The 15,285-nt window shown below is 31.4% G+C and overlaps 1 protein-coding gene across 6 annotated transcripts in view; it reads left to right on the top strand.

Moving 5' to 3' along the window:
* SEMA3A (semaphorin 3A) overlaps positions 1-15,285 on the top strand; it is a 457,743-nt gene that overhangs the window by 357,708 nt on the left and 84,750 nt on the right. For all 6 annotated transcript variants that reach the window (XM_074340665.1, XM_074340664.1, XM_074340667.1 and 3 more), the window contains one exon: positions 9,867-9,960. In XM_074340665.1, the coding sequence (XP_074196766.1) occupies positions 9,867-9,960 (94 nt within the window). The remainder of the gene's footprint in view (positions 1-9,866; positions 9,961-15,285) is intronic.

Raw genomic sequence — 15,285 nt, 5'->3', positions numbered from 1 at the left:
AACAACAACAAAACACTCTGATGCTTTATGAAATTATATATGGAAAATAAAATGTTACTATATTTTAAAAATAGAAGACTTAAAATATGCATGGAGAGTCAAGTGAATTGTTCCACTTTGTATTTTTTGTGGGCCATAGATTTGCTCTTTGATTGAGCTTACTTTACCAGGTCTCACTGGGGCAAACCATTGTAGAGTAAATTGTTCATGTTCTGGAATTTCTCATTTTAGCCAAGATAGAAGTTTTTTTTCATTGTTATGTACCTTGGGAGTTAACATGCATTCATAGCTGAATAATTATACCATGACAGGTACGTGATATCTGCATAAACTCAAATTAAGCTCTTATTAAAAATATAATCTGCATGAAGTACGAACACATATGCTTTCTGTTTTCCTTGGTTTATGTCATTAATTTTAATGATGACAAAAAGCAGATGAATTATACCACTAATGTTTGTTTGGGGAACCCAGATACATTCAGGTCCCTTAAATTTGGAGGACAAATTCTATTTAATCCAGCTGTAAAGACTGTATGTATGTACATATTGTTACTAGGAGGACAATGAATAAAATGATACTAACTTTTCACAAACTTGAAAACAAAGTGACTCCATATATTTTCCTGCAAACAAAGTTAGAAATTGGTTAATTCCTTCTATTTGTCTTTAATATATTAATAGTTTAATATGAAGTTTACATTAAATACAGTGTTACTTCAGTTAAGATTAGTTCAGGGTTAACATGTGCATGAACTACAGGGAGTGCAAAACTGAGTTAAGGGATATTATGTATAACACTTTATGTATGACATGCATTCATAAAGTAGCATAGTTGTGCAAATCAAACCCACACAAAGATTAGATTTTTATAATCCCCTCCATTTATTACTGTTTCGGGAACCAGGTTACCTGGCTCTGCTATATACTAGCTGGGTAATCTTAGGCAAGTCCTTCTTGTTTCCTCTCCTTGTTACTCCATCTACAAAATTAGGATAATCACACTATTTCAAGAGGTATTGTGAAGATAAAAATGTGGATACTGGAAAAGCACTTAGGTGAGTGTGCTTGGCTGATAGTTGCCTAACAGATATTAGCTAGTATTATAATAGAAAATGAATTATAGGCATGTTATATAGTGAAGATATATCACTAATATTGTATTTATGATAATTAAAATAATTAACTATTATTAACTAAAATTCTACATGTCTTAAGTATACTTCCCTAGGTTAATACACGTTGTGTATCATTCAATCCTTGAGGCAATTATGTGGAGTGTTTCCATTTCATAGATAAGAATAGTGATATTTCAGAGATTTTATAAACACGTTTTAAAACTTACAATCAACAATTGGCACAATGGGTCATAGAATCGAGATTTCATAATTTATAAACAGTAATATTTTTATCACATCTACCTTAAAGATCAAATAACAAGAAAATTCTGGGTCACTGAAAAGCCATATAATCTTTGGAAATCCGTTTCAGAGGTGAGATTTCCTCCATACTAAAACAATGCTTGAACAGACACATTAGAAATTGAAATCAGTGAAGCCAGGGGCCAACCATCCCCACTTAGCTTCAAACTGTAGATGAACTTCATGGAAATGTTGTCTACATTAATGATATTCTCCTCATTTCAAGTTCAGATCCTAAGAATTCCTCAGAAACAGAAATTGTATTCAATAAAAAAGTCTGCATTGATGTAACGAGATCAATCAAATGTATCATAAATATTAAACTGGACTATATTTTATATAACTGTACTTTTTTATTATTTAATTTAATAGATAAAATACCTTGGAGTCAAAACACTTATAGTGGGTTTTATAGTTATACTTGTTGAGGAAATTTTTTTTCTAAAATGTATATTTTAAAATAAAATTGTGGCCATTATTAAGTATAATAATTATAATTATGTATTCAAAATATTTTAGCTTCCAACTACATTTTGGATTTAAAACCAAACATTATAATTAGTATATATCTAAAAATACTCAGAACTATTAGTTAATATGAAAAGAAGTTACTTGTTAATATACTCAGGCCTAAAAGCCCTTATAGGTATACCTTTTCCATAAACTTATTTTTCACCAAGTTTATTTGTTCAATCAATAGTGCTTTACTTGCAGCGTTTTTTGTTTGTTCTATTGTAGGGAAAAATAAAATTCTAATATGATATGGCTGAAATCGTAGTAAATCTAAGTCAGGACTAATACATTATAATCAGGGCAGAAAATTATACTTGCTTTATTCACATAGCATTACTTTGTAAATTTCTCAGCACCCAGTGACAGAGACCAGAGTTCCATTTCCTTTGTATCTTCCCACAATGTATATTGTCAACTAACTATTTCTGACAGACTAATTTTTTGAAGTTTATTATTCATAATTGCTCCTATATTCTTTTGAAGGGCCAAGGACTCTTAATAGCTCTCAATTTTGAAATAACTATGGAAAATAAGGAGATTTCATGCAGGCCAGGAAACCCAAGTTTGAATGATTAGAATAGCAGCGGGATTGGGGTTGAAGTTCAGGAGCTGAATTTACAAAAATATATTTAGTCCAAATAATAGTATGTAGAGAATGAAAAGGAAAATGAGTTTTAAAAGTCTGGATAATCCTTATATTTATGTTCAAGGAGAGGAACAAAGAACAACAGAAGCAAATGTCCAAATTCAGAGTGAGAGGACGATAGGATCACACGTTGTTAGAAATGAAAAGTTCTCTGGAGAATAACTGATTTGGGCCTCTTACCATGACAACATAAGTCAATAAACTCTCGAGATTGCCTATAAATTATATGTACACTTAGCTTCAATTTTCTTAAGGAAAAATTCATAGATTTGCTGGAATATCAAAGGAGATTATGATACAACAGAAGTTGAAGAATGTGAGCAACAAAGAAGCTAAATGATTTGACCAAGTCACAACCTACAACATACAAAATTTCTTTAAACTGTGTAGTAAGACCGAATTCTCTCCCTCTCCAGGCTATGGCAATAGTTATTTTCCGGCTACCATGCTTCTATGTCTCTAAATCATCCTGTACATCACTGTCCGACTCATCATAATATTGCCCCTCTTTGATGCTGTTGTTCTCCAACAAATGTTATCATTGTGTAACTGACACCTTCTGAATACAGACTAAATTGCTTATTCTGGCACAGAAAACTTTCCACAGTTGATTCCAAATTTATTTTCAATCTTATCTCTTAGTATATGTACATATTCTTCATCGTCTAAACTCAACTTTATGTTGTATCTTAAATATGAATTGTATTTATTTTTGAGGGTCCTTTGTTCATGCCATTTACTCTAGATAGAATTATCTGCCTCCCTGTTTTCCTCTGTCCTCTCTCTATGAGCTCCTGTGACCTTCTGCACCCACAACCAAAGCATACACATACATATATTCATACTTGCAAATCTACTCATCTCCCATCAAAATACATCTCTCAAAGACTAAATCAAATAAAGCCTTTCTTCATATACTAAAATAGAAAATTATCTATCCCTATTTTTAGTATTCTGTGTTTGCCAGTTTCTACTATTTTAGGGTACATCTCACATATTTATGCACTTTTTTATATGGTTAAAAACATGGATTTAGAAAGAGACAGTTCTGTTATCAAATTCTTACTCTATCACTTATCAACTTTATGACTTTTAGTATTATCTTTAAAATGTCTCAGTTTCTTATCTGTAAAGCTGGTGTAATAATGGTGGGGTTGTTTGAATATTAAGTAAAATAATAGGCATGAAGACTTAGAACATCTTTAGCACTTCATATGTGTTCAATGTTAAGTGAAATAGCTATCAAATACTTTATAATAAGTGTTATGTCATGTGTGTAATATATTATTGTCATATAATTTTTGTTGTGATTTCTTGTATGCTCCTTGAATTAAACAATTAAACATTTCACCTTCATATTCCAAAACAGAATTCTTACATAGTCACGGCTCAATATGTATTTACTGCATCAATTAATATTTATATTAGTGTTTAATAAAAACTTATATAAATTAGAAAGTTATAAAATAAATATAAAGATGAAAAAATAATAAGTAATTGTGTATTTTATAAACAGAAAATTACATTTGGCAAGCCCAATGCATCTCCAGTTTCCTGTTCCACTTGTTTACATCCCAGAAATGTTTGAAGTAAAAAATGGTCAGGTAACAGTCATACTGCAATGATGGGATATACAGGAGAGATGCTACATTGATCAGAAAGATTTTGAAGTTCTACAAAGGAATATTCTAATAACTTTACCTGTCAATGAAGATGGCTCTATTGAGAGGGATAATTTATTAATAAGATTAATATTAATAATAAGTAAAGGATGACATGGCCCAATGAAAATCAAAGAGGAACAGGAATTTGAAACCAAAGGGACTGTAAGGTTATTCTTTTTTCATTAGGTTTTATTTTTTATCTTTTATAGTAAGAGAAAACTCATCTTTGAAGTGTATGACACATATCAATAATACATTAATAGCAACACATGTAACATTAAAACGATAAAGAGAATCATATTTCTTAAAATCAATTTAAAACTTAGTTTAATATCTGAGTTTTGTAGAATGACCTTTACTGCACAATTGTATTCATATCCGTCTCATATCCTTAAATGATTAGCTCCTGGAAGCCAGGGCTATGTCCTTGCTATTCCTTGGAGAGTTTTTCTATAGAGCCTCTTGTACTCATTTACACAGTCTCTCATTTATTCATTCATTCTTTCATTGATTCTTTTATCATGCTTTATCAACAGCAAAGTTATGTCTTAGTATTTGAGAGAAATGTAGTGAATAAGATTTGTCCCTCACCTTGAAATAATTTAATAGGACAAAAATAACACATGCATTGTTGAATATCAAGGTCGAAGGTAACAAATGACAGAGGGTATGAACAGATTGCTATGAAAGTTCCAGGGATAAAACACATTTTTCTGCTGGAGAAAATCAATGAATAGTTAGTGGACTGGGTATCATGACCTAAACTTTAAATAATGGGTAAAATTTATACCCGAGTAGATTAAAGTGATTCAAATGGGAAAAATAATGAAACAAAGAAAATACTGGACATTTATTTATTTGTTTGCAATGCCATTAAATATTACTTAGCATAACCATGGTTAACAAAAAATCAAAAATTAAACTAGTGTTTTTAGTATAATTCCTCATATATTTCATGGACTTTATATACAGTGACTGTGGTCAGATGACGTGTTTTCTCTCCCAGGTGGCCTTCTGATTTCCGATTCTACTCTTTCTGCTTAGGGAATAGTATTCAGGATCTAGGTTCTAGAACATGTTGTCCAATAGAACTTCCGTGAAAGTGGAGATATTTTCACCTGTGCAGTATTGTATTCACAAGTCTCTGTGACTGTCAAGCACTTGAAATGTAGCTAGAGTAACTAAGGAATGGAAATTTTAATTTAATTAAATAGCCGCAGGTAACTCATCGCTGTAGTATTGCATTACATAGATCTACAGTCACCTATCTAGGAAAAATAAATTCCAGATGAATTTGATCCACAAAAGGATCTCCTTTGGGCAAAGTATAGTATGCCACAATATTTCCTGTAAGATCCTATTACATCTCTTCTTTGCTGAAGCCAGTAGTTTCACCCAGTATAGTCATTGCCTGTGTACTATTGTCAATTAGGAAACTGATAAATTATTATCTGCAGGAGTCTCTAAAGACTTCTCCTAGGAAGTAACTTTTGAATTTATGCCTAAAGGAAAGGAAATTCAACCTGGGGTTGAGAGCTGAGGGTGAGTGGGGGAGGAGGAAGAGATTTCTGGCAGAGATGAGAAAAAGTAGGGAATGACCAGGGGATACTTGACAATTTGGTATAACTGGCAAACAATGTGTCTTTTGTGAAGAGGAGGGGAAAAAGAGAAATTTTGAAAAATATAATATTATGTACTTTTAAAAACTGTTATTTAAATAAGTATTGAATTTGATGCAATTTTATATAGTTCCCCACCCCAAATGGTCATTCTATTGTATAGATACAGGATTTTCTTTCTTTTCTACAAACATCATTTATGTTTAAATCATTGCATAAAACAACTAAAAGTGCAACTTTGTTACCTAAATATATTACTTGAAGAAGATTCAGATTTAGGAAATTTATTGCCATAATGTCACCCATGGCTTATAATTTATAAGACTTGATGGTAGACATTAGCACAGTTACTATTTCCTCTAATGCCTTACCTCACCAAAGTCTGATAACATTCAGGAAATCCAAAAGACAAAGGGTAAAGAGTGGTCTTGAAAGCTAAAAATAGCTGCTGAAAACTGACGCAATCATGTAATAAAATATGGCATAATAACTTATATAATATGCTCATAGTATCTGCTAAAGCAATTAGAATCCAAGCAGCTAGATTTTTGTTCATGTATTCCTAAGAAAATGAAAACCATTTCAGCCTAAGTAAGACATATAAACTATGCAGTTTAACGATGTACATTGTTCTTAGGATTATTTTTGTCTTATCATTTGCACATGTGATCTACTTAACACTCTTTAAACAGAAAATCGTTGAGTAGCAATCAGATGTCAAAAAGCCTTCCAAGTACAGCTGAACAATTGTCTGTGTGATATGCTACATATGACAACATAGGATGCTAATATACAATTTTATTAACACAATGTTATTTTACAATGGTTAATATCTTTAGACATCTAATAGGTCTTACCAAAGATAACAGAAAGAGCAATATCGGTGTCTCTTCATATCAATCACAATAAATTTGTCAGACTTATTAAAAGGGTAGGCTTATTAATTGATCATTTTTATACATTTCTTTAATAATGTTTCTCAGGCAAGCTTTTGAACTAGACTCTGGTCTAGCTGTAGGAAAGAACAATTTTCAATGCATTTTCAGAGTCCAAGGCATTTACTTGTATTTTAAATGTATGTCCTAATTTCCACGGATGAACATATAGGCATACATTTACATGTCACATAAGATGTATCAATCAGTATAGGGAATAATGATTTTATTGTGGCAACTATAAACAAAACAATGGAAAAAGGAAATTAATTACGTAATATTTTTCAAGGACACACTAGTTATTATTTTATATACTTCATTACAGTAAATCTTCACTTCAATTCTATGAAATTTCTTATCTCCCTTTTTCAAATGAGGAATCTGAGTTCAGAAAGGTTTAATTGCCTGAGGTCCAGAGCTCATAAAAGACAGAGCCAGGGATAACACCAAGCTCTATCTGATTTCAACACCCTTAGACCCCATTACAATGTGTCATGGATATGAATTTTACACTATAAACATTTGTATATAAGAAATGTCCTTTACTCCCCTATTCATAAAATGAAATTATATTTATTCTAGTCCCCCATATCACTAAGCTGGAAGAAAATTTAATTATTTACCGTTGAGTAGAATCACATAAGAATATAGAAGAATTACATGGTAAATACCCAGAAATTTGGATAAGAGTTACATTTAAAGGAAAAAAGAAGGAAAGGAAAAGGAGGCCTGAAACCATGACAATGGATAGATTTTCATCTTCTCTTGAACCATAACTGACACAGGTAACCTCTCTTCCTATGAGGTCTAATCCTTTGCCTTGTAAATCGAGGTTGGAAGTGCTTCTCATCTACATTGGCATTATCTTATTAACTTGGACACATGATCCCAGACATCAATTGTCTCATACCTTGAAGGATAGCTCCTCCATCTTTGTCAGTGTTATAAAATGTCTTGTGAGGACAAGAAATGTATAATAATATTTATAACAACATTTTCAGCCACACAAACACTTCCCCCTGCTGCTTCCTCTAATCTGTGATAAATATTCATATAAACAAACTAATAGTTTTATAATTTGTGGCAATAGAGTGTATATCTTTTACTAAGCATATTTCTTTTGGATTAGTTCTGATACTTTATCAAAATACATCTAAATATTTCTTAAGAGATTCTTCTGTGCTTTGTCTTAGCATATGCCAGTAAGTTTCATATTATAATTTTATTATTCAAGTATCTGTGATAAATTTGTATTTGTAAACAAATTTGTAATTTGGTGACTTATATAACTGTCTTTAAGTAATATTTCTTTCAAATTATGCTGGGAAATGGTAATGTATAGTGACCGTTACAATAATAATAATGTATTTAATAATAAATTTAATAGTATTAAATTTTCGTTATAGTGGTAATATGAGTAGTAGAGCTAGAATAAAATAAGTTTGTTTTGTTGTTTTTTAAGTTTTATTTTGCTGCTTTAAAAAAGCTTTATTTCAATTTTTTAGTTTTCACAATAAACAAGTCAATTATCAGCATAGACTTTTGGGACCAGAGGCTCAGAGATATTAAGTTATGACCAAAGAACCAGAGGTCACAACTTAATATCTCTGAGCCTCTGGCCCATCTGGACCTGCTTCCTGAATTACTATCCTTCCCACTACAACTTAGCACAATTCTGAGAAACCCCATACGTTATCACACAGTGTAAATTTTAGAACTTAGCTAAAGAACTATTATTGCTAGGGAATAACTAATTACAAAATACAGAATCAACGTGAGGAATGAATAGAATCAGTAACTCTCATGCACAGTGATAAAAAAATGGGAACACTTTTGGTTTCCTTTTTTTTTTCACTCTTCCTCCCTAACTCAGATGAGTTTTAAGAGTCATGATTTGAAACTCTGCCATTAGCTCCATCAGAAATATTAAACATTAAATAAAGTGTTCCTTATTGGCTATAAAATGAACACCATTTAATTTACTATTCTAAGAAGATAGAAAATACTTTTATGTGACTAGTAGAGAAATTGCCAAAAAAGCTATTTTATTTCAGTCTGTGGACGAGTTAATGTGCTGCTGGAAAAAAAACATACATAGTCTGACCTAATTAATCCCCTAGAGCACCTGGTTCTGAGAAGAGTGTTCAGAAATACCCCTCACCCACCCCACTTCCTTTACTGTCACATGGAAGTTTCAATATTTAGACACTTTCTGAACGCAGGCTATCAGGCATGAGTTAGTTGCCTCCTTATTATGTTTTTTGTTGCAGTGCTTTCTAGCACACTTTCTACTCAGAACTTGTGCATATTTCTATATATAGTCAAATGTCCACTCTAGTGTCGGGGTACTTGAGCCTCAACTGAACAGATTTCCCTGTAATAAAAATGCATCACCTATGAGCATGTTGTTCTAATGATACTACCTCCAGGAACACCTCCCCTAACATACAGTTTTATATTGCTCACTTAGAGAAATTCATAAGGATAGTTTCAGTTACCTTCCACCTTACAATATGAGTAATTTAAAAATACTTAAGAAGCTTGTAAGCAGCACAGTTATAGAAATGGCAAGAGTGGAAAAAACAACTGCTCTGGTTATTTAGCATGTCTTTCTGGAAAGTACATACAAAAAAGTAAGATAGGGTGCTTTGTTCTAGACATCTAATATAATGGATTGCTTTTTCTTTTCTCTTTGTGATGGAAAAAAAAGAGCGATTTTATTTAAATTTAAAATACCTTTCCTCAAGAGCCATTAGGATAACTCTTGGCATAGCTATATGGTAAAATGATCACTCTACTTTTATCATGACATGTCTTGTCTTTAGAGTTCATTTGTACATCATTACTTGCAACATGCTAAATGCTACTAAAAATCACCAAGATAAGTAGATATTTGGCTAGGAATATCTAGGTTTTAATCTGCTTAAGTTATTTTGCTATCTCTAAAGTTTACACAAATAATAATACCCCTCATAGTGAACATGAATACTGAAATTCTCTTTGATTAACTGGAATGTTAAAACAGTTCTTGTTATAAATAAATTGAGTCCTTCTTTTTCTTATCTACAGGACAACATTTTTAAGCTGGAAGATTCACATTTTGAAAATGGCCGTGGAAAGAGTCCATATGACCCTAAACTGCTAACAGCATCTCTTTTAATAGGTGCGTAGTCAACAATTAAACAGTGAATTTTCTATAGATAATAACTTGATTGCATGTTCTTTGTTATAAGCCAAGATTTTCCATTATTAATCATAAACCACTTTAGGAAGATATCATTTGAGATATTGTCAAATATTATGAAAATAAGGAAAAACTAAATGCTGCTTTGATAATGGCACTATCTAGGCTATGATTCTTTGTATTCAAAATGATCTAACAGTATCTTTGAAATTGCCAGCTCAATCACTGTATATCCCCACTAGAATTTAAAATTTTTTATTTTGAAAGAAAATGGTTTTGGTTTTTATTTCATGAAAGAGGTGTTTAAATGGGGAATTTTGACAAATCAGAAGGAAAGAATGAGATTTAGTTTTGTTGATTGTAGTTCCAAAATTTGTCACACTCTTAATCTTTGGACAACTTAAATGCGCAATCAGTCTAAATGGTGGTACAATTGGCAGACCCCATTGTGTCAGCTTGAGTTAATGAAGTCCTTCTGTATTCATCTTTTTTGACATTAGGCCCTCTTCTTTCACTTTAATCAAGCAAAACATTCTGTGTACTTCTACCCTTTTCTCTCGTCATCTTCCTTCCTAGTTTTCTTCTTTCCTCTTTTCCTTCAACATTGCAAATGGGTAGTGAATGCTTAATTATATTTTAAAAGCATGGGTATAGAATGATAGAAATAGGCAGAAGAAGGAGAAAATTGTAGTTCATATTGAAAGTTATTTATTTTTTTCATATATATTTTTTTATCATTTCTGGACTGGAGTTTAATAAACACAAAAGAAAAAGCTTTACAATGATAAACTTTCTTTTCTTCTTCTTTTAACTTTGAGTAATCAGTAACCTAAAAAACAAAAGACACTGGGTTATTACTGTGTTCCTGAATGTATTTTCCTATATAATCACATATAAATTATGTACCATTTTGTTTCCTTTTTTAGAAAATGTTGACAGTAATGATTTGATAACACAACCAAAATAATAGTGAAAATTTCCAAATGTAAAATTTCTAATTGAATTTTGATGAATAAATCTAGATTTTGAAAACATAAATTTAGGTAGATACTCAGAAGAGGAATTTCTGGGTAGTATGGTAATTCTATTCTTAATTTTTTGAGGAACCTCCATATTGTTTTCCATAGTGGCTGTACCAATGTACATTCCCACCAGCAGTGTAGGAGGGTTCCTTTTCCTCCACAGCCTCTCCTACACTTGTTATTACTTGTCTTGTTGGTTATAGCCATTCTAACAGTTGTGAGGTAGTATCTCATTGTGGTTTTGATTTGCATTTCCCTAATAGTTAGTAAAGTTGAGCCATTTGCATATATCTGTCACCCCAATAAATTTAATAAATAAATGCATTAAAAAAAAACTACAGTGAGAATCCTGCAACTCTATAATCTCCCAAGGACTGAAAAATTGGCTTATTTCGTTGCCATGGAAGGGGCTAAAACCAAAGACCAAGAACTACATATGTGTGTGTGTGTGTATATGCACATATATAAATGTATATATATGTATATATACACATATATATGTATATATATGTGCTTCTCATCATAATAAGATCATTAACAACTTAGAGTGAACCAATGCTAAAACTTATTTAAAGGGAAAAAAAAGACAAAATTCTGAAGTTGATTGTGGTGATGGAGGATGTACAACAATGTGAATATATGAAACCACTGAATTTGTACACTTTAAATGAGTCAATTATGTTCTGTGAACTATATTTCAATAAAATTGTTTTTAAAAAGCAAAAAACAAAAATAAATTTAGGTTATTTGGTGTGTCAGAAATTCATAAAATTTTGCCAGGCTTTTCCTTTTTAAAAATAACTTTTATTTTTCTAGTCAAAAAAACAAAACTCTAGTCATATTGAACACTGCAGTAACTATGAAGATGTAACTTTTTCCGGTAATCTCCAGGTTCACTTTATCACTGCATTTCACTGATCCCTTTCCTATTAAGGATAAAACCACTGCAGTGTGAATTGTCTCCTCCATTGCTTTTCAAATGTAGGCAATTTCAGTACATTTGATCCATTTATGGAGCATTTTAACAAAAGATTAAGACTTGAAGGAATGCAGCAAATTTAGCACACTTATAATTTTCCCATTCACAAATGGCCTAGTGATTACATGTGGATGAGTTCCGTAAGTGCACGCACAAAAATTTGAAAATTGTCTTAAACAAAGAGGAGGAGGAATCCAACCTTGTTCCAACTTGCAGCCTATACTTATTTAAATTGCATACTGAAAAAGGGATAGATATTCCTCAAAAAGCAGTATATAAAATTGTGCCTAAAGCAGATTTAATTTGTGGTATGTTTCTCAGTAGGGATTTGCTTGATTATTTATTTTAATATTCCATCGAGAAAGGATGATGACAAGCAAGTATTACATAGTTCATTTGGTATGCAACCACACAAAGTCCACGAATAATATTTAACTCCACAGTTTAGGTTTTATATTAGAAATTCTTTTTAAAAAAAGCTGTATAGGTTTGTAAAAAGGAAAAGACAATGAGGGAAGTTTTGTGAGACAACGAGAGGATGTAAGGCTAAAAAAGAATAGTAGGCATTTCAGAGAAGCAGCTTTTAAATGGAAGTCCAGACTTCACCTATATAATATTGTAAAATAATTGAGTAACTTTCAGAGGTATTTAGTGCTTACTGACAAGGAAGATTATTCAAGCCAACATAAATTAATTTCTGAATCAGTTGAATAGCAAGATACAGAAAATTGAACAGGCCATAGTAGACCTGGTAAAATCTCTCAAAATGTCTGCAACACCATTTTAATTCAAGAGCTGTGACTTCCTTTATTGAGGTTATTTTCTTCTTTTATAACTATGCTATAAATTCTTCTTCTCTCAGTACATTTAATTCCTCTTGTTGGACTTTTCTTGGCATTTTTCTCTTGTGCTGCTTTAAAAAGAATGCTTACTAATTGAATGGAGTATTTTTTAACATAAATATTTTCTACAGCACTTCCCAATATTTTACAACTGTCTCTGAAATATACAGGTTGTGCATTATGTATTAGAGACTTACTATTGGGAAAACCTATCTACCCAAAAGATTTTGAATATATGCTCCTCATTTCAACACATAAGATACATTTTCAAGGTGGTTCTGGGCTGCTTCCTTCACCAATACTGGGAAATAAAATATCATATTTGGCAGAAACCACTTATAAACTGGCTAGATAGATCTTGACAGCAGATACTTTTTATACAGTCTAGTAAGCAGTTTCAACCAATAGTAAACTTTAAACAGATGATAGCTTAAAAAATTTAGTTCATGAAGTCTATCAAGGTTTAGTATAACTTCTTTCCAAAATGCCATGTGTCTTTTAACTGATGACCATAGAAAATATGGATTCTCTCCTGAGCAATGCGTAGCTACTAAATTAAGTCCCCAAATCTTATAATGTGTCCTAAGTTTTTCAAATCACATTGGTAAAGTTAATTCTTCAAATCTCCTTTAATAAAAATCATTTTGTCAATACGAAATTGCTCCAGTATTTATTTTAATAGCTTTTTATTTCACCCACGTATAAATATTTTCATGACTTTGTTTAAAAGTGTTTTATTAAAAATTGTAGTTGCTTTCCTTCTCAGAATAAATGCCAGTTGTGAAGACAACATAAGAATAAACCTTAATATTTTCCGTGCTAAGTATCATCTCACATTGTCATGACATAAGAGGAATAGTCAACTTAAAAGCAGTTTTATTTCCTCATTAAAATCTCCAGGCATTGCAATAATTTAGAAATATTCCATTACTCAAAGATATTATTGAGATCTATCTCAAGGGTCTGAGAGTTTTAGCTAAGATTTATTTTCCCAAGTTAGAATTCTACCTTGTCTCAGGAAAACATAACTTGACATTTGAATATACTCTCACTTTGTATTAGAGCAAACAAGGTACTCACTAAATTGATTAACTATAACTGAGAAAATTATTTGAAGTTCTTTGAGCCTCAATTTCTTTGGCCATGTTAATTCCATTGGTTTGTTGTGACAATCAAATAAGACAGTGTAATAGCATACTGTATTTGAATACTTACATATTTTTGGAATATATGTGGAAATAAAAACAAACAACTGGTAACAGAGGTTGCCTGTAGGGAGTCTGGGAGACAGATTCGGTACCTTATAAATAAATTTCATATTTTTAATTTTGTACCATGTGAACATATTAACTACTCAAAAATGTCAGTCTTAAAGGTCAACATAAGTAACAAAGCCAACATATTATATTTATTGATATAGGAAAAGGTGCTCAATAAATGTAAAAATGTAAAATTATTCCCATACCCTTCCATTCTCAAGAAATGGATTTCATCCGTGTGTGTGTGTGTGTGTGTGTGTGTGTGTGTGTGTGAGAGAGAGAGAGAGAGAGAGAGAGAGAGAGAGAGAGAGAGATTTCTTTTTCTCCTCTGTTTCTAATTACTCTGCTTCTCTATGAGTGGAATTTACTTAAGGTGTTAACAACATAATGGCTTGGTCTCTAGGTTTGTTTGATTTTTGCTTATATCCATGTCACACTTTACACCTGTGTTAGTAATGCGGCCATTTCATCAGGAAATGTTTTTGTTTTTTTTATAACCTTCTGTTTCTCCTCACCACACCCTTTTTAGGAATTGTAATCTAATACCTTAACTGATCTGAACCACATTTTTACTTCGTTTTGAGTTGTGAACAGAAAGTTCAGAGTACATATGAACTTTTGTTTTTAACACATGCCTTGTTCAGAGTACATATGAACTTTTGTTTTTAACACAAGGCAGATAACTCTGCCTTGGTGGAAATGCAGTTTCACTAAACTTTTTATTTATCTCAGTAAAGAGTGCTTTCCTGAGAGACAGTTTGAAAAGCTTATGGTTAAGAAAGAATGACAATGTACTCAAATAGCAACTTTCATATTTGACAATTTCATAATGGTTAGTTACATCTGTCAGTACTAATGTATCCTAGTCCAATGTATTATTTTTGAAGTATAAAACTGCCTATATGTTTTCTTTTGTAGAGAGACTTAAAAACCTTGTTGGACAGAGCATCCACAACTATATATATATAAAACTGGTTGTGAATGCTCTGTCCAACAAGGTTTTATATATATATATATATATATATATATATATATATATATATATATATATATATATAAATTCCTTGAGTATATTATTCTATCATCAATTTAATAAAATTGGACAAATGTCATATTTTCTTCCACTAGTAGCTTAGTATATATGGAAAACCCAAAAGAACGATGTATGTTAACCTTAATGCCATTTCAATCACTATACGATA

The sequence above is a fragment of the Rhinolophus sinicus genome, linkage group LG09 (assembly GCF_036562045.2).
Source record: "Rhinolophus sinicus isolate RSC01 linkage group LG09, ASM3656204v1, whole genome shotgun sequence".
In the NCBI taxonomy this organism is placed as follows: Eukaryota; Metazoa; Chordata; class Mammalia; order Chiroptera; family Rhinolophidae; genus Rhinolophus; species Rhinolophus sinicus.
The sequence above is the reverse complement of the archived record's forward strand: the minus strand, read 5'-3'. Positions and strand labels throughout refer to the sequence as shown.